Source organism: Stenella coeruleoalba, assembly GCF_951394435.1.
Source record: "Stenella coeruleoalba genome assembly, chromosome: 17".
Classification (NCBI taxonomy): domain Eukaryota; kingdom Metazoa; phylum Chordata; class Mammalia; order Artiodactyla; family Delphinidae; genus Stenella; species Stenella coeruleoalba.
This window is the reverse complement of record NC_137163.1, coordinates 44261507-44285548: the sequence shown is the minus strand read 5'-3', so window position 1 is coordinate 44285548 and position 24042 is coordinate 44261507. Positions and strand designations below refer to the sequence as shown.

At 35.3% G+C, this 24042-nt stretch overlaps 1 protein-coding gene across 2 annotated transcripts in view; it reads left to right on the top strand.

The window, feature by feature from the left end:
- The window catches only part of LRRC69 (leucine rich repeat containing 69), a gene marked incomplete at its 5' end in the record, with an annotated part of 93974 nt that extends 72091 nt beyond the window's left edge, over positions 1-21883 (top strand). For both annotated transcript variants that reach the window (XM_079902333.1, XM_079902332.1), the window contains 2 exons: positions 1710-1889; positions 21051-21883. In XM_079902333.1, coding sequence (XP_079758459.1) covers positions 1710-1889; positions 21051-21161 — 291 coding nt within the window. In that variant the 3' untranslated portion in view covers positions 21162-21883. The remainder of the gene's footprint in view (positions 1-1709; positions 1890-21050) is intronic.
- Positions 21884-24042: the final 2159 nt, after the last annotated feature.

Below are 24042 nucleotides of genomic sequence, written 5' to 3'. Positions count from 1 at the left end.
ATTATTGTACAGTATCCATTTTTCACTGCCTGTCAAAATTTGTTTTAAAAATGGAATGTTTTGCTACATTTAAGTAGAGAATCACATGCGGAAATATGGTCAAGAAGGTTTTTTTCACTTAGCTGATGTGGAACCCAAACATCAAAGCGATTAACAACACCAAGCTGGTGCAAATGATTTTCAATGCTTGATTTGGATATTTTGAGTATGTCAGCTATCTCCCATGTGGTTTAACGTTGATTGTTCTCAATTAATGTCTCGATTTGATCGCTATCAACTTCAGTTGGTCTACCTGACCGTGGAACATCGTCCAGCGAGAAATCTCCAGCACGAAACTTCGCAAACCACTTTTGACATGTTCGATCAATCACAGCACCTTCACCATACACTGCACAAATCTTTTTTTGCATTTCAGTTGCATTTTTACCTTTCTTGAAATAATAAAGCATTAGATGCTGAAAATGTTGCTTTTTTTCTTCCATCTTCAGTATTAAAATGGCTACACAAAAACTCACCAATTTTGGTAAGTTTTATTTTAAATGCACGCTGATATGACAGCTGTCACAATACAATCTAACAAAACTGTTTTGAATGAAGTTAAAGACAACTAAGCACTACTAGAGCCATCTTACAGAAAAAAACAAATGAGTGGTCTGGCCAACCCAATATGTATGTATGTAGGTATGTATTTCCAAAGATTCCTATCAGAACCTGATGTGGACTACCTTAATACCACTGGGAAATCTTTCACTTTGGCCAGGAAAAAAGTCTTATACACTATTAAAATTCATGCAGTGTTTTTGTAACATTTACACAGAACTTCATGCTATTGGCACAAACAATGAGGGGCATTTAATGGAGTAAATCAAATGTTTATTTTGTTTGCTTGGTCAGTGAAGATATAGTTATGTATTATATATATATATATATATATATTTTTACTTTAAGCTGATGATGTTAATGGTCATCGTGACCATCCTCACCACCCCTTTTATTATTTAATATTATAATATTATTATTATCTAAAGTGAAGTATCTGGAAATATTTATGTGGGTAGGTTTAATACATACCGAATTCAGAGATTTGGGTAATAGAAATCTGTACTCTTTACCAGTCTGTCTCAATTCAGACAATGCAGTAGATAACTTAGTCCAGTGCTTCTCAAACTTTAACATACATACAGAATACATACAGAATACCCGGGGAACCTTGCTAAACTGCAGATTCTGGTTCAGTAGGTCTGAAAGTGCAGCAAAGTCTGAATTTCTAATAAGTTTCTAGGTGATTCAGATTCTACTGATCCATGATCTACAGTTTAAGTAGTAAGGGTTTAGAACTTAGTAAATATGACAGACTCAGTTTTTGGGTCCAGTCTGAATATTTGTATTGTCCTTGCCTATTATAATGAGAGGTACAAAATTTGAACCTAAACTTTATCTAATAATGTAAATTTATTGTAACTTGAATTCCTGTATGTCAGAGACATAGAGATATTACAATGGAAGTAACTTCCTTTTCATATAATGTTGAACACTAAACTTACAATGCCAGTCATTGACAATATAATTCATTATATATACTACTGAAAACTAATTTAACAGAAACTGAGGAATAAGCCAAAAATATAAATTAGTGAAATGGGAATCAATGTAATATAAACCAGTTATTTTGAGAATAATCTGAGGAACCATATTCTTTTTTAATCTAGGAAATAACATCAAGATTTATAATGAATCAGCTAGCAGAAAAGGATCCTTTCCTAATGCAAGCCATAGAATGGTACCCACAGGTCAGGAACATAATCTCGCAGGGAAGAAAATGTGCAATATGTGGAAAGTCCTTTTTAACCACATGGCTGGAATGTGTTGAGTTTTTTCCTCCATCAAAGGTAAATGGTGTTTTTTGTGTGAATATGAGCATAAGACCTCCTCTTATTCTTTGTCCTTATCTAAGTCGACCAGTACTAACTTCATTTGTATCTAAGAATTGACCTCTATGATGATATAATGGGTTTTTTCCCAGCTTTATTGAGATATAATTGACAGATAATATTGTGTAAGTTTAAGGTGTACAATGTGTTGATTTGATACATTTATAAATGCAAAACGATTACCACCGTAGAATCAGCTACTATCTCCATCCTGTCACATAGATATCATTTCTTTTTTGTGGTGAGGACATTTAAGATCTACTTTCTTAGCAATGTTCAAATATGTGATACAGTATTATTAGCCATAATCACCATGCTGTACATTAGATCCTCTAACTTGTTATCTTATAACTGGAAGTTTTTACAGTTTGACCAGTATCTCCATTTCCCCCAGCCCCCAACCCCTGGTAACTACCACTTTACTATTTCTCTAAGTTTGTCTTTTTTAGATTCCACATATGTGTTATTGTGCAGTGTTTATCTTTCTCTGTCTGATTTATTTCACTTAGTATAATTCCCTCAATGTCCATCCAAGTTGGCATAAATGGCAAGATTTCCTTATGTTCCTTGGCTGAATAATATTCAATTGTTATATATATATATATATATATATATATATATATATATATATATATATACCACATATTCTTTATCCATTCATCTGTTAACAGACACTTAGGTTGTTTCTATATCTTGGCTATTGTGAGTAATACTGCAGTGAACATGAGAGTGAAGATATGTCTACTAAATCCCAATTTCAGTTTCTTTGGATATATAATAAGAAGTGGGATTGCTGGATCATATGGTAGTTCTATTTTTAATTTTTTGTGGGACCTGCATACTGTTTTCCATAGTAGCTGTACAAATTTGCATTTCCACCAACAGTGCACTAGGGTTCCCTTTTCTCCATCCTTGTTAACACTTGTTATCTCCTGTCTTTTTGATGATAGCCATTCTAGCTGGCGTGAAGTGATACCTCATCACGGTTTGGATTTGCGTTTCCCTGATGATTAGTGATATTGCATACTTTTTCACATACCTGTTGTCCATTTGTATGTCTTCTATGGAGAAATGTCTATTCAGTTCCTCTGCCTATTTTTAAATTGGGTTGTTAGATTTGTTGCTATTGAGTTGTGTGAGTTCTTATTATATTTTGATATTAACACCTTGTTAAGTATATAATTTGCAAATACTTTCTCCCATTCCATTGGTTACCTTTTAATTTTGTTGAGTTTCTTTTGCTGTGCAGAAACTTTGTAGTTTGGCTTAATCCTACTTATTTATGTTTGCTTCTTTGCTCGTACTTTTGCTGTCATATCCAGGAAATCACTGCTGAGACCAATGTCAAGGAGTTTTTTCCCCTATGTTTTCATCTAGAACTTTTATGGTTTCAGTCCTTAAATTTGAGCCTATAATTCATTTCAAATTCTTTTTTTGTGAATGGTGTAAGATAGGGCTCTGATTTCATTCTTCTGCATGTAGTTATCCAATTTTCCCAACCCATTTATTGAAGAGAGTATCCTTTCTTCATTGTGTATTCTTGGCTTCCTTGTCAAATATTAGTTGACCTTATATGCAGGGGTTTATTTCTGGACTCTCATTTTTTTTCCATGGGTCTATGTGTCTATTTTTATGCCAGTACTGTGCTGTTTTGATTACTGTAGCTTTGTAGTATAGTTTGAAGCCAGGAAGTATGATATGTCCAGCTTTGTTCTTCTTTCTCAGGATTGCTTTGGCTATTTGGGGTCTTTTGTGGCTCCATATAAATTTTAGGATTATATTTGCTATGTTTGAAAATATCATTGGAAATTTTGAAAAATGTCATTGGAATTTTGATACAGATTGCATTGAATCTATAGACAGCTTTTGATAATATGGACATTTTGACAATATTAATTCTTCTGATCCATGAACATGGGATATCTTTCCATTTGTTTGTGTCATCTTCAATTTCTTTCTCCAAAGTCTTGTAGTTTTCCATGTACAGATTTTTTTACTCCTCAGATTTATTCCAAGAACTTTATTGTTTTTGATGCTATTGTGAATGGGATTGTTTTCTTTATTTATTTTTCATATATTTTGTTGTTAGTGTATGGAAATGCAACTACTTTCTGTATGTTGATTTTGTATTCTGCAACTTTACTGAATTTGTTGATTAGTTCTAACAGTTTTTTGGAGGAGTCTTTAGGACTTTGTATATATAAGATCATATCATCTGCAAACAAAGATAGTTTTACTTCTTTCTTTTCTGTTTGGGTGCCTTTTATTTTATTTTTTAGCCTGACTGTTCTGGTTAGGATTTCAAGTAGTATGTTGAATAGGAGTGGTTAGAATGGGCATCCATTATATAGAGAGAGCTTAGCAGAGTGCTTGGTACATATTTTATTTCTAAGAATGACTGATGAATCACAAGAACTGGATTTTAAAAAATTGTTTTTTAACTTTTTCTTTTATTTATTTATTTTTGGCTGTGTTGGGTTTTCATTGATGCACATGGGCTTTTACTAGTTGTGACGAGTGGGGGCTAGTCTTCATTGCAGTGCACAGTATTCTAATTGTGGTGGCTTCTCTTGTTGCAGAGTGTGGGCTGGCACAGAGGCTTCAGTAGTTGTGATGTGCAGGCTCAGTAGTTGTGGCTCATGGGCTCTAGAGCACAGGCTCAGTAGTTGTGGCACATGGGCCTAGTTGCTCTGTGACATGTTGGATCTTTCCAGACCAGGGATGAAACCCATGTCCCCTGCATTGGCAGGCAGATTCTTATCCACTGCACTACCAGGGAAGCCCAAGAACTGGATTTTAATACCAGCTCCTGTGTTCTATTAGGTTATTAATATGTTACATCAAATGTATTGTAGAGAAAAATCTGGCAGAGCTGTTGCCAATGAGGGATAATGTCAAAGTGAGATAATGGTTGAGGAGAAATTTAAAAGTTAAACCAGTTGGACATTAAACACCGAGATAAGAGAGACCATCAGTGGAAAATGAAAATTGAAATGTATGTTGGTTCTCAAGATGGGAATACATCTGTAATCTTGATTGCTTATGTAACCTATCTGTGAATTATTCACATCACCTTCTGGAATAGATTGTTATATTCCAATCTATATTCTGGAGTAAATTATTACACTAATGAGTATAACATGTCATATTATTTGGCAAAAGTTTCCAAAACACTCTACTTTTCACTGGCTATGACATGAACACCTTCAACAACTTGCCATGTTCATTTTTTCCCAATGAATATCTTTCTTGGGAAAGATGTTCTTGCTCTGATAGATTCCAAGTCAAAATCATCTGATGAGCTGCTAGTCTCATTTCAAGTAGGGTAATTGCAATGTTATAATAGCTCTGGCCCTCCAGGAACTTACATATTCCTAGGAGAAGTGATATAGTAAGGTAATTGAAATCTGACAAATTGGGCTTGATGACCAGCCCTACCATTTACCACCTGTGTCACCTTAATTTCCTCTTTGAAGCTAAGTTTTCATCTCTAAAATTGGTATAAAAATAGTACCTCTCTCACGGAGCTGTTATGAGTGAGACATGAGGTAGACAGTGCTTAGTACAGCAGGTGCTTAATAAAGGTAGTACATAGTAGCTACTTAATAAGGGTATTCTTAAAAATCAATACCTTTAGACAAGATAGAATGATTATATTCTTGTGATAGGTATCGTGATAGAGGTGTGCACAGGGTGCATGAGAAGAAGGAATCTCAATTAAATGGGAACATTCTCTGGTGTATCCCTGAGTCCTAGCACAGTGATTGTGCTTGGTACTTGGAGAATACCTAATACACATTAAAATTATTTTAATAGGCATTGCTTGTAAATGTGCTTTGAATGACAGGGAGGCATAAGAATAGATAAAGAACCAGTGGACAGGCATTTTAGGTGCAGGAACTGCCTGTTCAAAGGTAATATTGTACAAATAAATTGTACAGTGAATACAGGGAACTCACTGAGTGTGAAGTATGGGAGATGAGGTTAGAGAAAGGTATGAAATCAGGATGGCTCTTGTATGTAAAGTTTGAACTTAATTTCAAAAGCTACTATATTAGTTTGTTACAGTTCTCATAACAAAGTACCATAGACTGAGTAGCTTAAACAATAGAAATTTATTTTCTTACAATTCTGAAAGCTAGAAGTTCAAGACCAATGTGCCAGAAGGCTTGGTTTCTTCTGTGGTCTCTCTCCTTGGCTTGTTGATGGCTGTCTTCTCCCTCTGTCTTCATATTATCTCCCTTCTCTACAAATGTGTGTCCAAGTTTCCTCTTCTTGTAAGTACAGCAGTCATATTGAATTAGGGCCCACCCTAATGACATCATCTTAACTTAATTGCCATTTTAAAGACGATCTCCAAGCGCAGTCACATTTCGAAGTACTGGGGGTTAGGACTACAACATATGAATTTTGGGGAGGATACAATTCAGCTACTTATAGTTGTCGAAGCAGTGGAGTAGCAAGATGAGGCTTTGTTTGTTTTTTGACAAAGAATGGTTGGAGCTGGTGATTTGGATTAAAAGATTGTTTATGTAAGTGTGACACTTGAAGCCATGCCTGAGGAAATTTACACAGTGAAGTGAGAAGGCCAGAAGGACAGAACCCTTGAAAACAACAGTATTTAAAGGGTGGGCAGAAGCAGGAGTCAGCAAAGGAGAATAAGAAAATGCAATCAGTGGGGGAGGGGCAAAACCAGGTAGAGTGCCCACAAATTTTAAAGCTATCAAAGACAGATGTGCAAGAAATAAGATTATTTTTAATTTTTCTTCTGCTGGATCCAAAGGCCCCACCTCCTAATACATTAGTCATGACGATATCAATATAGGAATTTTGTGGGGGACACAAACCTTCAGCCTATAGCAGAAGGCTTAAGGGAAACTTCCCTGAGAAGGTGACATTTGAGTAATGTGAGTCCCGGTCCTCTTTATTAACTTTGTGACTTATTTTTCATTGTCTCCGTTCGCAGGTGAGGCAACTAAGTTAGTTAAATAGTTTCTTCACAAATTTAATATCTATGAAATAACAGAATTAGAACTTTAGTTTACACCTCCTGATACCACCTTCAGGTCACTTTTGCTGCACTGTAGATTGCATGCACGTTTTTATTTTGAACCATAAGAGAAAGTGTAAATAAATTCATTGATTGATGGTGATATCAATACAATTATTCAAACAGCTGCCTTCTTATGTTTAAAAGACTATCATGTGAAAGAGATATGAGGCTTTTCTTCTCTTGACTTGTGGAGTGGAACATAGACTGACTGGTATTCAGACCACATAAATGGAAGAATTTTCCTTCAGGATTTCACCCACACACACTCACACACACACACACACACAAGTGTGTGCACAGCTTAACATTAGTCATCACTGAAGAAACAATAAGGATGGAAGAAAGAATAGGAGAATAAAGAGATTTTGTATCTACATAATTTCATTTTAAAAATTAAAAGTAAGAATACATTTTAATCAATTAAATATGTCTGAGTGCATTATAAAAACTGCAACACAGTGGCATAAGAATATAGCATGAGATAAAAACATAATGGTTAAAAAATCCCAAAAGATTCTGTAGGTTGTCTTTTCATTTTGTTTATGGTTTCCTTTGTTGTGCAAAAGCTTTTAAGTTTAATTAGATCCCATTTTTTGTTTTTATTTCAGTTACTCTAGGAGAAGTATCCAAAATGATATTGCTGTGATTTATGTCAAAGAGTGTTTTTCCTGTGTTTTCATCTAGGAGTTTTATATCATCTGATCTTACATTTAGGTCTTTAATACATTTTGAGGTTTTTTTTTTTTTTTTTTTTTTTGCAGTACGTGGCCCTCTCACTGTTGTGGCCTCTCCTGTTGCGGAGCACAGGCTCCAGACATGCAGGCTCAGCGGCCATGGCTCACGGGCCAAGCCACTCCGTGGCATGTGGGATCTTCCCAGACCGGAGCACGAACCCGTGTCCCCTGCATCGGCAGGCGGACTCTCAACCACTGCGCCGCCAGGGAAGCCCTTGAGTTTATTTTTGTGTGTGGTATTAGGGAATGTTCTAATTTCATTCTTTTACATGTAGCTGTCCAGTTTTCCTAGAACCACTTATTGAAGAGGCTGTCTTTTCTCCATTGTCTATTCTTACCTCCTTTGTCATAGATTAATTAACCATAGGTGTGTGGGTTTATCTCTGGGCTTTCTGTCCTGTTCCATTGATCTATATTTCTGTTTTTGTGCCAGTACCATACTGTTTTGATTACTGTAGCTTTGTAGTATAGTCTGAAGTCAGGAAACCTGAATCCTCCAGTTCCATTTTTCTTTCTCAAGATTGCTTTGGCTATTCAGGGTCTTTTATGTTTCCATACAAATTAAAAAAAAATTTTGTTCTAGTTCCATAAAAAATGCCATTGGCGATTTGATCGGGATTGCATTGAATCTGTACATTGCCTTGGATACAATGGTCATTTTGACAATATTGATTCTTCCTGTCCAAGAACATGGTATATCTTTCCATCTGTTTGTGTCATCTTCGATTTCTTTCATCAGTGTGTTATAGTTTCTGGAGTTCAGATCTTTTGTTTCCTTAGGTAGGTTTATGCCTAGGTATTTTATTCTATTTGATATGATGGTAAATGGGATTTTTTCCTTGAATTTTATTTCTGATCTTTTGTTGTTAGTGTATAGGAATTCAGGAGATTTCTGTGTATTAATTTTGTATCCTGCAACTTTACCGAATTCATTAATGAGCTCTAGTAGTTTTCTGGTAGCATCTTTAGGATTTTCTGTGTATAGTACCATGTCATCTGCAAATAGTGATGGTTTTACTTTTTGTTTGCCAATTTGGATTCCTTTTATTTCTTTTTCTTCTCTGATTGCCATGGCTAGATCTTCCAAAACTATGTCGAATAAAAGTGGTGAGAGTGGACATCCTTGTCTTGTTCTTGATCTTAGATGACATGCTTTCAGCTTTTCACTGTTGAGTATGATGCTAGCTGTGGGTTTGTCATATATGGACTTTATTATGTTCTCTCTATGCTCACTTTCTTGAGAGTATTTTTTTATCATAAATGGATGTTGAATTCTATCAAAAGCTTTTTTGGCATCTATTGAGATGATCAAATATTTTTTATTCTTCAATTTGTTAATGTGATATATCACACTGACTGATTTGCAGATGTTGAAAAATCCTTGCATCCTGGGGCTAAATCCCATTTGATCATGGTGTAGGATCATTTTAATGTATTGTTGGATTCGGTTTGCTGGTATTTTGCTGAGTATTTTTGCATCGATTGCAGCACTATTAACAATAGCCAAGACATGGAAGCAACCTAAATATCCATCGACAGATGAATGGATAAAGAAGATGTGGTATGTTCATACAATGGAATATTACTCAGCCATAATAAAGAATGAAATAATGCCATTTGCAGCAACATGGATGGACCTAGAGATTATCATACTAAGTGAAGTAAGCCAGAGAAAGACAAATATCATGTGATATTGCTTATATGTGGGATCTAAAAGACAATTATACAAATGAACTTATATACAAAACAGAAACAGACCCACAGACACAGAAAACAAACTTATCATTTCCAAAGGGGATAGGCGGTGAAGGGAGTGATAAATCAGGAGTTCGGGATTAACATATGCACACTACTCTATATAAAATAGATAACCAACAAGGACCTACTATATAGCACAGGGACCTTTACTCAATATTTTGTAATAACCTATAAGGGAAAAGAATCTGAAAAGATGGACATTTATGTTTGTATAACTGAATCACTTTGCTGTATACCTGAAACTAACACAACATTGTAAATCAACTACACTTCAATTAAAAAAAGAAAGAAACAGAGACCTGGGTGTGAATTCTTATTAATGGAATAAAATATTAAAATATTGAAGAAAGACTTGATCCCTCACATTGAAAAAGCACACTGAGTGCCAGGTAGAATAAGAATAAATCCATACCTAGACACATTTTGGTAAAAATGTACACTACCAAAGGGAAGCTATTTAGAGCAAAAGGTAAAATTTTAAGAAAATAGATCACCTACAAAGAAATGACAATGAACTGAAAGCAGATTCCAGAAAAAAGATAGCATAATATCTTCAGTGTAGAAAGAGAAAATAGTTCAAAATATAAAGTTATATTCCTAGATAAGTTGACAGGCAGAGTACATGGAAGTGTTGGAAAATTGGGGAGAAGAAAATTTTCTAAAGGAAAATTGCTGTGAAACAATCACTGATTCTAACCTTTAAAATAATCGAAAAAGTTAAACAAGTAACAGTAAGTATATGTAGTGAAAAAATGTGTCATGTAATTCCATGACAATGGAATTACAATTAGAATAAGTGTATAGTATGAATTTATAAATTATGCTAAATAAATGTAAGAATATTTAAAAATGGCTAACAATTGGATAAAAATTTAGGTTGGAATATATATTACTAGATGCTTGGCAATCAAAATATTATTTTTAATTATTTTTAATTAATTAACTTATTTTATTGAAGTATAGTTGATTTGCAATACTGTGTTAATTTCTTCTGTACAGTGAAGTGAGTCAGTTATATACATATATATATATATATATGTGTATATTTCTTTTTTATTTTTCATATTCTTTTCCATTATGGTTTATCAGAGGATATTTAATATAGTGCCCTATGCTATACAGTAGGATCTTGTTGTTTATCCATTCTATATATAATAGTTTGCATCTGCTAATCCCAAACTGCCAGTCTATCCTTCGCCCCCACCCCCCTTGGCAACAACAAGTCTGTTCTCCATGTCTGTGAGTCTGTTTCTGTGAAACATTATTTTAATGGAGTTGTTTAGTTCCCTGTTTCTAGAGTGAGAACATACAGAAAATACATAGAGATGATAATCAGATTAACCATGTTATTAAAAAGTTGCTTTTACATACATTTAGGATTTTATGCTATTTTTCTATTTAAGTAAAGGGAGAGTATACAAAGACTAGTTTGTCTAGAAGCCTCCCTTTCTGTTAAAAAAAATTCAGCTTTTTATTATCTTTTCAGGATGCTAAGCTTTAGAGTTTAGCATGAAGGAAGAACCCAATTTGATAAGGCCAACATCTAGTTACCCTGTTGTGCTTTACAGAATGTTCTGTCTCTGATGGGTTTGTTATCTGAGGGCACAGTTGAAGAAGGGAGACACGATGACAAATGGGACTTTGTTCTCGATATAAAAGGCTAGACACAACAAAATATCCAATTGTAATTGCTTCTATTCAGGTGAATGTGAAATTATGCCATGCTTATCTTATGAATTAGTGAGAAGAGGATTGGAAATAGTTGATGAAACATTTTACACAATCTCAAATATTAACTTTTACCATAATTCATTCAGATGCTTTTGTCTTTTTCAAATGTTATAGCCCTTGCCATTCAGTTAGTCCTTAGCAATTACAGAATTGTGAATAATTTCAATATAATTGATATTTAAGTATTAACTACTAATGATATAATGCTTCAAAACAGCAACAAAAATTAATCCTTTTTAGTTACTACCAACTTGGGTCATAATTGAACCAGTGACTTAGAGGTTACTAAATAGTCTCATAAAATTCTTTCCAAATACTTGAGTGATCCAGTGCCCAATATATGAATTTGATATTTTCATTTCACGTAGTTACTCTAGTTGAATGTAACATTTCCCTAGATTCCTTTAAAGTTGTTTAGGGAGGGAACAGTATGGAACATGAACTCTCAGCCCTGTATTGAATGATGTAATGTAATTAAAACTTCATTCAAAAGAGATTAGGCTGAGTAGGTTTCACTATAAATGAGTGAAAAAGCTGATCTACTTTATGAAAATAAATGAAAAATTGCAGCCTTAATTCCTTTTTTATGACAAGCTGTCAGTAATGAAACATAAGATTACATTTAATAATTTTACTCACTACTTACAGAGCAAAATCTTACTTTGCAATAAAAAGTTATTACTGTTTATATACCACTGACATTCATTTATGAAACTGATCATTTCAACCAGTCAACTGTGAAAATAAATGTAGGTCTTAAAACATGCAATGGTTAGTTAATTTAATGTAAATTGAACACCTAGAGGATCAGAAGGCATCACATTTCTAATTCTAAACAATCTTGAAAATAATGTGTATTTATTGTTCAGAAAAATTGAGATGACATGAATGATTCTTATCATTTTATTCAGAAAACAGCAAAACAATTAGAGTATAAATGATCTCGCACACTGTCTCTTGATTGCTTCTACTTCTATGGGAATTCACTGAATTCCCCTTTCCCTTTAGGGAACTCTCCCTTTTGTTCTTAAACTGCTAGGTAGAGTTAACAGTTGTATTCAGTATATATGATTTTTTTTTCTGCTAAAGAATCTTAAGATGTATTCACTGCAGCGCATTTATCTGAAGCTGTGCATAACCAAAATGTTTGAACCTCCCACGTGAAATTCAGAGGACACTGATTATGCCAAGATGGCGATGAAGAGCAGGATCACTTTGTAGTAGAGTGAATGCTGCATAGCTGGATGGGTGGCTGGAACATGAGCAGGATTTTCTTTCTGGTTTCTGCCCTTACTACAGTCCAAACTACCCTAAGGGTGGAATTACCATATATAATGTATCATCTAAGTCAAGAGGTGTTTGAGAGTGAAGGTGGGCAACATTATTAATAATTGGAAAATCATCAGGAAGCCAGGACTGTCCTAGGCAATCCTGAATGTATGGCTACACTTCCTAAATGCAACAGTTAACTTTAGAGGAGTGCTCATTGCTGGCGCTTATCACTGATGGAATAGAGGAATTGTCATTCTGAATGTTCATCTTGTATTTTTAAATTACTTTCAGTCATTCCATAAATATTTGAGAACCTGTTTAAAGCAGGGAACTCTGGGTGCTAAGTACAATGCAAATAAATAGGGAACCTAGTTTGTCCCCATGGCTAAAATCCAAGAGTTTAAACTCTGTAAAGATGTAAAAGACACTAGTTATAAAAACAAAATGTAAAATGAGACCAATTGCTTTAGGGCTTCAAAGTGTGAGGTGAGATCGCTGTAGGTTGTCAGGCCTAGGAAGTGCCCAGGCAGGTGCTGGAATTTGTGCAGGGCCTTGACATAGATAGAATTCAGATACATGGAGAAGGAAGCTGAGAAAATATTTTAGGAGAAGAGAACAATTTGGAGAATGAGTCATGTTCATAAGGAAGTAAATCAATTAAGTTTGTTTTTGCCTGGGAGTGGGAGAAAGACAAAAAAAAAATTAGGGTCAAATTCTATGAACCTGTCAAAGGATAGAATAAAGAGTTTGAACTTGATCCTGTTTGGAAACGGAGTCCTCCTGAATGTGTGGGGACAAGTCAATGATACAAAAAAAAAGATGTACTTTAGAAGGAATCATTTGGCCGTACTGTGCTGGGTTAATTGTAGTTTGAAGAGAAGAGAAACTGAGGAACAGAGACCTGTTAGAGTGCTTGCCTAGTGGGGTATAAGGGGTAGCAGTAGAAATGCAAGGAAAGGAAGCACCATGAGGGAGGAAGGATGGCAGAACTTGGCGATTGATTGAATGTGGGAAACCTCAGAGGGTGTGAGGGAGAAAACCAGAAGATTCCACATGGAGCTGATTTGGGAGGCAGGAACTCAAGTTTCATTTTAGACTTGTTGAGTTTCAATTGATGGGTGGATAATTCAAGTGAATATGTTTAGCCATCAGTTGGAGATAGACCAGAACAGCAAAGCAATATGCTTCTTCTATGCTTTATTTGAAAATATGTGCACTTTCCAATAACTGTTCATTCTTGCAAACAGTTCTGCAAATTATTATTAAACTATAATCAAAACACTACATTGGTGAAAGAAGCTGGGAAGCATACTATGACTAAAAATAATCTAGAATTTAGTGAAATTATATTCTAGTCATGTTTCTGCCTCGAACTATGAGGTCTAAGGTAAGTCACCTTACTTGTCATTATATCTGGACCAGTTTCCTCATCTGGACAATGAAGTGATTAGACCAAAGTCTCTTCTAGCTCCAGAGTGCCTTGATTCCATAATGGGAAGAGGGGCTCTCATAGTCATGCCTTTCTTGGTCCTGTTAATTTGGAACATGATGCTAGTATTAATTTGGAACATGATGCTAGTATTAGTTTTCTATTGCTGCTGTAACAAATTTCTATAATCTTGGAGTCTTAAAAACAAAATTTATTATCTTATAGTTTAGTAGGTCAGAAGTCCAATATGAGTCTTACTGAGCTAAAATCAAAGCTAAAATCAAAGGGCTGCATTCTTTTCTGGAGACTCCAGGGGAGAATCCATTTTCTTACTCTTTCCAGCTTTTAGAGGCTACCCACATTATGGCTCATGGTCTCCTTCCTGCATTATCAAAGCCAACATTGGCAGATCTAGTTCTTCTCAGACCCCATCCCTTGGACCTTCTCTTCTGCCTCCCTCTTCCATTTTTAATGATCCTTGTGATGAAATTGGGTCCAGCTGGATAATTCAGGATAACCCCCTGCTCTCAAGATACTTAAGTTATGTCAATCACACCTGCAAAGTGTGACTAACTTTATCCATGTAAGGTAACATATGTAGTCACAGGACCTAGACATCTTTGGGGAGCCTTTATCCTGACTACCATTATAACTTTTATTGAGAAAATAGGAAACCATCTATCTCTTCTTTCCTAGTCCTTGTGCTTCATGTAATATTGAAACTTTATCCAAAGATTTACTTTATACTGTATGATATAAATGATATACTGTATGATATAAATATATATGTAGTTAATTTTTGATTTCTCAAAGTTTAAAATATGGTAGTGATTATCACTTAGGCATATTTTAAAAACATCTCTCAATTCCACCATTCAACAAATATAAAACTTAGTAAACATGCATATTCAAACTTAAAGCACAAGACTACTTTTCCATAAAATAGCAAGAAGATTATAATCATATGTTTATTTGTTTCAGGAAATAATGCATTTCACTGTAAAGAGTAAAGAATGAAAATTAGACTTTATATAGCATTTCACATTTTAAAGCTTTGGGTAAAAAGATATAAAAGTATGTCTAATCATAGACCAACTCCTTTGCCTCTTCTCTGACTTTCGCTTGACAGAAAGGATCTTTTAGTGTTTCAGTTTATAACTGTAAACAATGACCAAAGCAGTAATTATCTTTGACAGAGTTGTGAGGTTTTGTTAATTGAGGTTTGTGAAGACATGTCTACTATAAGAATGTGTGTTGTAATTCCTTTGTAAAAGCTTATTTCAAATGGACATATTTTATACTGGTAGAAATATATGTCATACTGGAGATGATGCCACAAATGAAAATAGAAACTTAAATGGGTATCAAGAGACAAGGTATTAGAGACGTTCTTTTCTCATATAACATTATTGAGTTCGATGACTCTAGATGGAAAACTATGTTACCAAGGAATTATGATGAGTCCATTTTTCTCAGTAAAATTTCCAGGAAACAATTACTAGCCATGAGAGATATTATATCAGAAATAGTAATTATTAAGTTAGAGAATAATCACATGCAAAGTTTCCTATTCAATACAAAGCTGATAATGGCCTTTGGTAAAATATGTTCCCAGCCAACATCATTCTCCATGGTGAAAAACGGTAACCATCTCCTCTAAGATCAGGAGCAAGACAAGGTTGCCCACTCTCACCACTATTATTCAACATAGCTTTGGAAGTTTTAGTTATGGCAATAAGAGAAGAAAAAGAAATAAAAGGAATCCAAATCAGAAAAAAAGAAGTAAAACTGTCACTGTTTGCAGATGACATGATACTATATGCAGAGATTCCTAAAGATGCTACCATAAACTACTAGGACTGATCAATGAATTTGATAAAGAAGCAGAATACAAAATCACTGCAGAGAAATCTCATGCATTCCTATGCACTAATGACGAAAAATATGAAAGAGAAATTAAGGAAACACTCCCATTTACCATTGCAACAAAAAGAATAAAATATCTGGGAATAAACCTACCTAAGGAGGCAAAAGACCTGTGTGCAGAAAACTATAAGACACTGATGAAAGAAATTAAAGATTACACAAACAGATGGAGAGATATACCATGTTCTTGGATTGGAAGAATCGACATTGTGAAAATGACTACACTACCCAAAGCATTCTACAGATTTAGTGCAATCCCTATCAAACTACCAATGGCATTTCTCATAGAACTAGATCAAAAAATTTCACAATTTTTATGGAAACACAAAAGACCCTGAGGACTTCCCTGGTGGCACAGTGGTTGAGAATCTGCCTGCTAATGCAGGGGACACAGGTTTGAGCCCTGGTCTGGGAGGATCCCACATGCCACACAGCAACTAGGCCCGTGAGATACAACTACTGAGCCTGTGCGTCTGGAGCCTGTGCTCTGCAACAAGAAAGGCCGCAATAGTGAGAGGCCCGTGCACCATGATGAAGAGTGGCCCCCTCTTGCCACAACTAGAGAAAGCCCTCGCACAGAAATGAAGACCCAGCACAGCATAAATAAATAAATAAATATATTCCTATTCCCAACATCTTCTTAAAAAAAAAAATGACCCTGAATAGCCAAAGCAATCTTGAGAAAGAAAAACAAAGCTGGAGGAACAGGCTCATGGACTTAAGACTATACTGCAAAGCTACAGTAATCAAGACAGTATGGTATTGGCACAAAAACAGAAATATAGATCAATGGAACAGGATAGAAAGCCCAGAGATAACCCACACACATATGGTCACCTTATCTTTGATAAAGGAAACAAGAATATTCAATGGAGAGAAGACAGCCTCTTCAATAAGTGATGCTGGGAAAACTGGACTGCTACATGTGAAAGAATGAAATTAGAACATTCCCTAACACCATACACAAAAATAAACTCAAAATGGATTAAAGACCTAAATGTAAGGCCAGACACTACAAAACTCATAGAGGAAAACATAGGAAGAACACTCTATGACATAAATCACAGCAGGAACCTTTTTGACCCACCTCGTAGAGAAATGGAAATAAAAACAAAAATAAATAAATGGGACCTAATGAAACTTAAAAGCTTTTGCACAGCAAAGGAAACCTTAAACAAGACGAAAAGACAACCCTCAGAATGGGAGAAAATATTTGCAAATGAAGCAACTGACAAAGGATTGATCTCTAAAATTTACAAGCAGCCCATGTAGCTCAATATCAGAAAAACAAACAACCCAATCCAAAAATGGGCAGAAGACCTAAATAGACATTTCTCCAAAGAAGATATACAGATTGCCAACAAACACATGAAAGGATGCTCAGCATCACTAATCATTAGAGAAATGCAAATCAAAAGTACAGTGAGGTATCATCTCACACCTGTCAGAATGGCCATCATGAAAAAACTCTACAAACAATAAATGCTGTAGAGGGTGTGGAGAAAAGGGAACCCTCTTGCACTGTTGGTGAGAATGTAAATTGATAAAGCCACTGAGGCAAACAGTATGAAGGTTCCTTAAAAAACTAAAAATAGAACTACTATATGACCCAGCACTCCCACTACTTGACATATACCCTGAGAAAACCATAATTCAAAGAGTCATGTACCACAATGTTCATTGCAGCACTATTTACAATCGCCAGGATATGGAAGCAACCTAAGTGTCTATCGACAGATGAATGGATAAAGAAATTGAGCACATATATACAATGGAGTAATACTCAGCCATAAAAAGAAACGAAATTGAGTTATTTGTAGTGAGGTGGATGGACCTAGAGTCTGTCCTACAGAGTGAAGTAAGTCAGAAAGAGAAAAACAAGTACCGTATGCTAACACATATATATGGAATCTTAAAAAAAAATGGTTCTGAAGAACTAGTGACAGGACAAGAATAAAGACACAGTTGTAGAGAATGGACTTGAGGACACAGAGAAGGGGAAGGGTAAGCTGGGACGAAGTGAGAGAGTAGCATTGACATATATACACTACCAAATGTAAAATAGATAGCTGGTGGGAAGCAACCACATAGCACAGGGAATTCAGCTCGGTACTTTGTGACCACCTAGAGGGGTGGGATAGGGAAGGTGGGAGGGAGATGCAAGAGGGAGGAGATATGGGGATATATGTATACATGTAGCTGATTCATTTGTTGTACAGCAGAAACACAACGTTGTAAAGCAATTATACTCCAATAAAGATGTTTCAAAAAATATTAATGTAACTGGTGAATGACTGCTTGAAGCAGTCAAAATGTTTGAACCTATACAAAGATTACCATGAATGTGACAACTATAAATACAGATTGGTACCACAAATTTAAAAAAAGTTTAATAAAACATTGTATTCTAATTAACTAAACAATAATACCCTCAAGTAGGAGAATGAGGGACACAGACATTTTGTGTTTCTGCTTGCAACAAGAGCCAAAGGAAACTGCCCATACAATTTCTTAATGACCCAAGGGAAAATAGCTAAAACCACAGTGGAAATAGAAAATGCCTTTAGTAATTTCTATTATAAACTTTTCACCTCATGGAGAAACTGGACAAAGCAAATCTGATAGCTGTATGGCCACGTTTAATTCCTTGGTATATGTTTGTCTTTTACCTCCTCTGTCCTAGTTTCTTAAACAGAAGTTGAGTGAAGTTCATGTAGCATGGTTTATTTTAATAGCCCTTTAGTTCTAGATGAGATGGGTTACAGTAGTGGACAAGAATAGCTTGTTGGATGAGAGGGTTATCTACTATGTATACAGAAAAGGAAAAGGCCACATTTAGGTTTTGGCTTTTGTCACTAGTTCTTCAAGCACAATTTTAACATTAAGCCATTATAATCTAATTAATCAATATGATCTCATATAAAGTAGATCTGAAATATTATACATAATGTGTCTATCATTGAACAACTACTTATGAATTCTTTTTGTCCCTGGACTAATATGTTTATTGTTGATATCCCATGACTCAACATTTTATGATCCATTTATTGTTTATACTGTATTTTTTCCCCAGTTACCAAAGCACATTCTTGAATTACTGCTCTCATAGTTCACCTTTTCTAAATGTCCTTTCGTACCTTTTCCAGGTAGCCACATCCTGGACATCCCTCAACATCTAGTTCACCATTTTGTTATACTGTAAAGTCTTGCTTAATATGCAGCTTGTGGTGGTGTCTCCTTTCTCTGTACTCATATAGAACCTATCATTGTATTGAGCCTTATGTTTCTAGTTATTTTTTTGTTTGTTTTGTTTGTTTGTTTTTTGTGGTATGTGGGCCTCTCACTGTTGTGGCCTCTCCTGTTGAGGAGCACAGGCTCCGGACGTGCAGGCCCAGCGGCCATGGCTCACGGGAACAGCCACTCCGTGGCATGTGGGATCTTCCTGGACTGGGGCACGAACCCGTGTCCCCTGCATCGGCAGGCAGACTCTCAACCACTGTGCTACCAAGGAAGCCCTCTAGTTATTTTTTGTGTTTATGTCTTATCTTTCCAACTAGATGCTGAAAGATTCTAAGAGGCAGGAATTGTTTGTTATATATCTTTGTATCTTTGCCACTTTGTCTAACAGGGTGCAGGTTTTTGGTTGCTTGTAATTTTTCAGAACTCTTGGTTGCAAGTTAAAGAAATGGAAGACTAATTCAAGTAATGAAGAAGGTCCAGGGATGGGTCTGGCTAAATATTTAGTCATGCTGGATCAGGTATCCAAATTTTTCATCAAGAATTTGTCCTCCTGCTTTCCTTTGTCTTGGCTTTGCTCTCAGGTGAGAGCTCCCTAAAGTATGCCTTCTAGTAGTAGAGGAAGAGCTTCCTTCTCTCAGTAGATTCAGGGAAAGCTTTGGGGCTGATGATTATTGGTTTGGGGTCATGTGCTCGGCCTGAGTTACATGGTTATGTCTTGAGATGGGGGGTGGGATCAGTTGCCCTCTCTCTTTCATGACATTTGCACTGAAATTGGAGAATGGGTAGTTCCTTAAAGGAAAAGGTGGGCTTTTGTGCTGACAGATGGGAAATGGATGCTGACAGGCAAAAACAAGATGCCCATTGGGAATTTCAGTAAATGTTTCCTGGTTGATCACATAAACTTCTAGGAAAGAAGTCAGATTTGTAGAGATTCCATTTTTTCACCTTCATCCAAAATACTTGTTAGAATAGTGCCGTGTATTCTCTGAGCCCTTCCTAGTCACTTTTGGAGGTGGGCGTAAATGTGATATGATGTATGACTTTGGCTCCCCATTGATTTATCACCAGAGCTGAAAGGTTATTACTCTCTCAAGGATGGATTAATAACTATGCTTAGGTGCTTGAACCTTTGAATAGGCCCTCAAAGTTCTTTTATGGAAGAGTGAACAGAACAATAATGAAATCTCTCACTGTGGATTGTGATGATGATAGCCCAGTGGGTTATGATAAAACTAAGTAGCATTATCAACAAATTAAACTGTGACTCTGTTTTGGATTCTCTCTCTGGGAGCTATGTTGTTTATAAACAACTTCAAAAGTTGTTTATAAAACATATAAATAGTAAGCTTTGAGGTTGCCATTATTTCAAAATAGTGGTCAGGACATGTATACTAAGTTGGCTGACAGGGTTTTTGACTGTCTTTTTTTTGTACATTGAGAAGTTAAGATCAGAGATATTTTAAGTACAAAAACTTAAGTCATATATTGGTCAACTTGCCTGAAACCCAGCCAGTGAAGATCTTAATGAACATTGCAGACAATGAACAGAGTATTAGCAAGATTAATTTCCATGAGAAATGGATGCTAGACAGGTAAAACTGAGATGTCTACTGAGTGTTCAATTAGTCTCTGCTGATTGATCAACTTAACATCCCTGTAGATCAGAATCAGGTTTGTGTGGATTCTGTATATTTTTTCACCTTCATCCCAAACACTTTACAGCTAGGCAATGTAATAATATCTTTGGATGAAAGCATAGATAATCTTTTATCATTGAATTTTGTTTAGTGTTGTGTATGCCCTTCTTAGCTAGTTAAGTTTATTTGTGTGTGGGAAAAGAGCAAATCAAGCATAAATACTTTAGTGTGTTCTTTAGAAACCAATGTTCTGAAATCTCTGAGATAGTTAATATTTATTTTATTCAAAAATATTTATTGAGTACTGCCTTAATTTTATTTTTAATCTTTACTTTTTAGAACTGGAAAATAAGCAGAAATCTACAGCTGGTACCACTTCAAATATTAATTTGTTCTTACAAATGTTTTAATCAACGTGACCCTAATGTCTTTGGAATTGCTCAAGTGTAGAGCAGGTAAGAAGCTCATTTAGAGCCTCACATGACTTGCCGCATCAGCTCTGCACAGTCAGATTATGCCCTACTTAGGATACCATGCTCTTCTCTTTGTCAGTACCTTGAGTAAAGGAAGAAAAATAATTTAATTGTGAAGGTCCCAATTTAAGCATTACAGTCTACCTTTAGATTGTTTAGACTCTAAGTGTGCTGTTTCTTCTTTGACTTAAAAACAAAATAAAAAAGGAAAAATAAAGATCAATGTGGAAAATGAGTATTATTTTCTTCTGTCATTTTATGAATACCACCCTCCATTTCTAAATAGTATTAAGGACTTTGATGGGGACAAGTGTTTATTTTATGCATGTTTTGCAAATGAAAAGGAATCACTTTTTAGTGCTAGATAGTTCAACTATATTTGTATGATTTCATTTGAGTTCTTATTTTCTAAGTGTCACTAACATCTTTTTTTTCTTTCTTTTATTAAGGTAACAGTTTGTAACATTAAGTTTCATGTATACAACATTATATTTCAGCTTCTGTATACACTGCTGTGTGCTCACCACCAAAAGTTTAGTTTCCATCCATTGCCATACAGTTAACCCGCTTTACCCATTTCACCCTCTTCCACCCCACTTCCCTTCTGGTAATCACTAATATGTTCTCTGTATCTGTGTGTTTGTTTTTGTTTTGCTTGTTTTATTTTATTATTGCTTGTTTTATATTCCACATGTGAGTGAAATCATATGGTATTTGTCTTTCTCTGACTTATTTCACTTAGCATAATATGCTCAAGGTCTATCATTGTTGTAGCAAATGGAAAGATTGCATCTTATATTTTATGACTGAGTAGTATATATATATATATATATATATATATATATATATATATGTTATTGTAAATAATTCTGCAGTGAGCATAGGGGGTATATATCTTTTCAAACCAGTGTTTTTATATTCTTCAGATGAATACCCAGAAGTAGAAGAGCTGGATCATGTAATAGTTCTATTTGTAATTTTTTAAAAAAAATTTATTGTGGTATAATTGATTTACAATGTTCTGTTATTTTCAGGTATACAGAAAAGTGAATCTGTTATACATAGACATATATCCACTCTTTTTTAGATTCTTTTCCCCATAAGCCATTACAGAGTACTGAGTAGAGTTCCCTGTGCTATACAGCAGGTCCTTATTAGTTATCTACTGTATATATATGCCATTTGCAGCAACATGTATGGACCTAGAGATTCTCATACTGAGTGAAGTAAGTCAGACAGCGAAAGACGAATATCATATGATATTACTTATATGTGGAATCTCAAAAAAGGCTACAAATGAACTTATCTACAAAACCAAAGTAGAGTTACAGATGTAGAAAATAAACTTATGGTTACTGGGGAGTAAGAGGCATGGGGAGGGATAAATTGGAAGATTGGGTGTGACACATACATATTTTTAATTTGTTGAGGAACCTCCATACTGTTTTCCATAGCAGATGCACCAATTTACATTCCCACCAACGGTGCATGGAGGTTCCCTTTTGTCCACACCCTTGCCAACACTTGTTTCTTGCCTTTTTGATAATATCCATTCTAATGGGTGGGAGGTGGTATCTCATTGTGGTTTTGATTTTCATTTCCCTAATAATTAGTGACATTGAACATCTTTTCATGTGCCTGTTGGTCATCTGTACGTCTTCTTTGGACAAATGTCTATTCAGATCCTCTGTCCATTTTTAAATCAGGGTTTTTGTTGTTTTATGAGTTCTTTATATATTTTGGATATTAACGCCTTATTTGATATATGATTTGCAAATATCTTCTCCCATTTGGAGGTTGTCTTTTCATTGTGTTGATGGTTTCCTTTGCTGTGCAAAAGTTTTGAGTGTGATGTAGTCCTTTTTATTTTTGCTTTTTTTTCCTTTGCCTGATGAGACATATCCAGAAAGATGTTGCTAAGACCAGTGTCAAAGAGTGTGCTGCCTATGTGTTCTTCTAGGAGTTTCATGGTTTCAGGTTTCACATTCAAGTCTTGATGTTTATTTTTGTGTATGATGTAAGATAGTGGTCTAGTTTCATTTTTTGTATATGGCTGTCCAATTTTCCCAACACCATTTATTGAAAAACTATCCTTTCTCCATTGTATGTTCTTTGCTCCTTTGTTGTAAATTAACTGTCCATTTATGTGTGAGTTTATTTCTGAACTCTCAATTCTGTTCCACTGATCTGTGTGTATGTTTTTCTGTCAATACCATGAGGTTTTAATTATTTTTGCTTTGTAGTGTAATATGAAATCAGGAGTGTCATACCACCACTTCTTTTTCCTAAGGGACACTAACGTCTTATTGACTAAGATAAAACCTTCATTCCACTTAAAAATGAGTAGAAGCTGAAAACCCAGGCTTGGTTACTCCTAACATCACTTTGTTCTTGCTTTTAAAGCTTTAAAATTTTTTTTCCACAAGAGAAACTGACAGAAACCAGGGAAGTAGTGCTGGGGTGAGAATTAGACTCTTTTTCTCTGAAGGACAACAGGAAAGTAGGGGAAAAATTCTTATGAAAATATATATACAGTTTGCATAGACCAGTAGTTTTTGGAAGTGTGGTTCTGTCCAGCATCATCCACATCACTTGAGAACTTGTTAGAAGTGCAGATTATTTGTCCCCACCCCAGACCACTGAATCAGAAACTGGGGGAGTATGGCCCAACAGTCTGTGGTTGAACAGCTCCTCCAGGTGATTTTGATGCACACTCTTATTTGAGAACCCCAGGGACAGATTAAGATAAGTTTGCTGTGGGTTCAGAAAAGCAAGAAATTTAATTATAATTTATGTTTAAACCCCACTAGAAATATGTTTCTTCATGTACCTATTTGGTGGTTCTTCTTGTGGAAAGC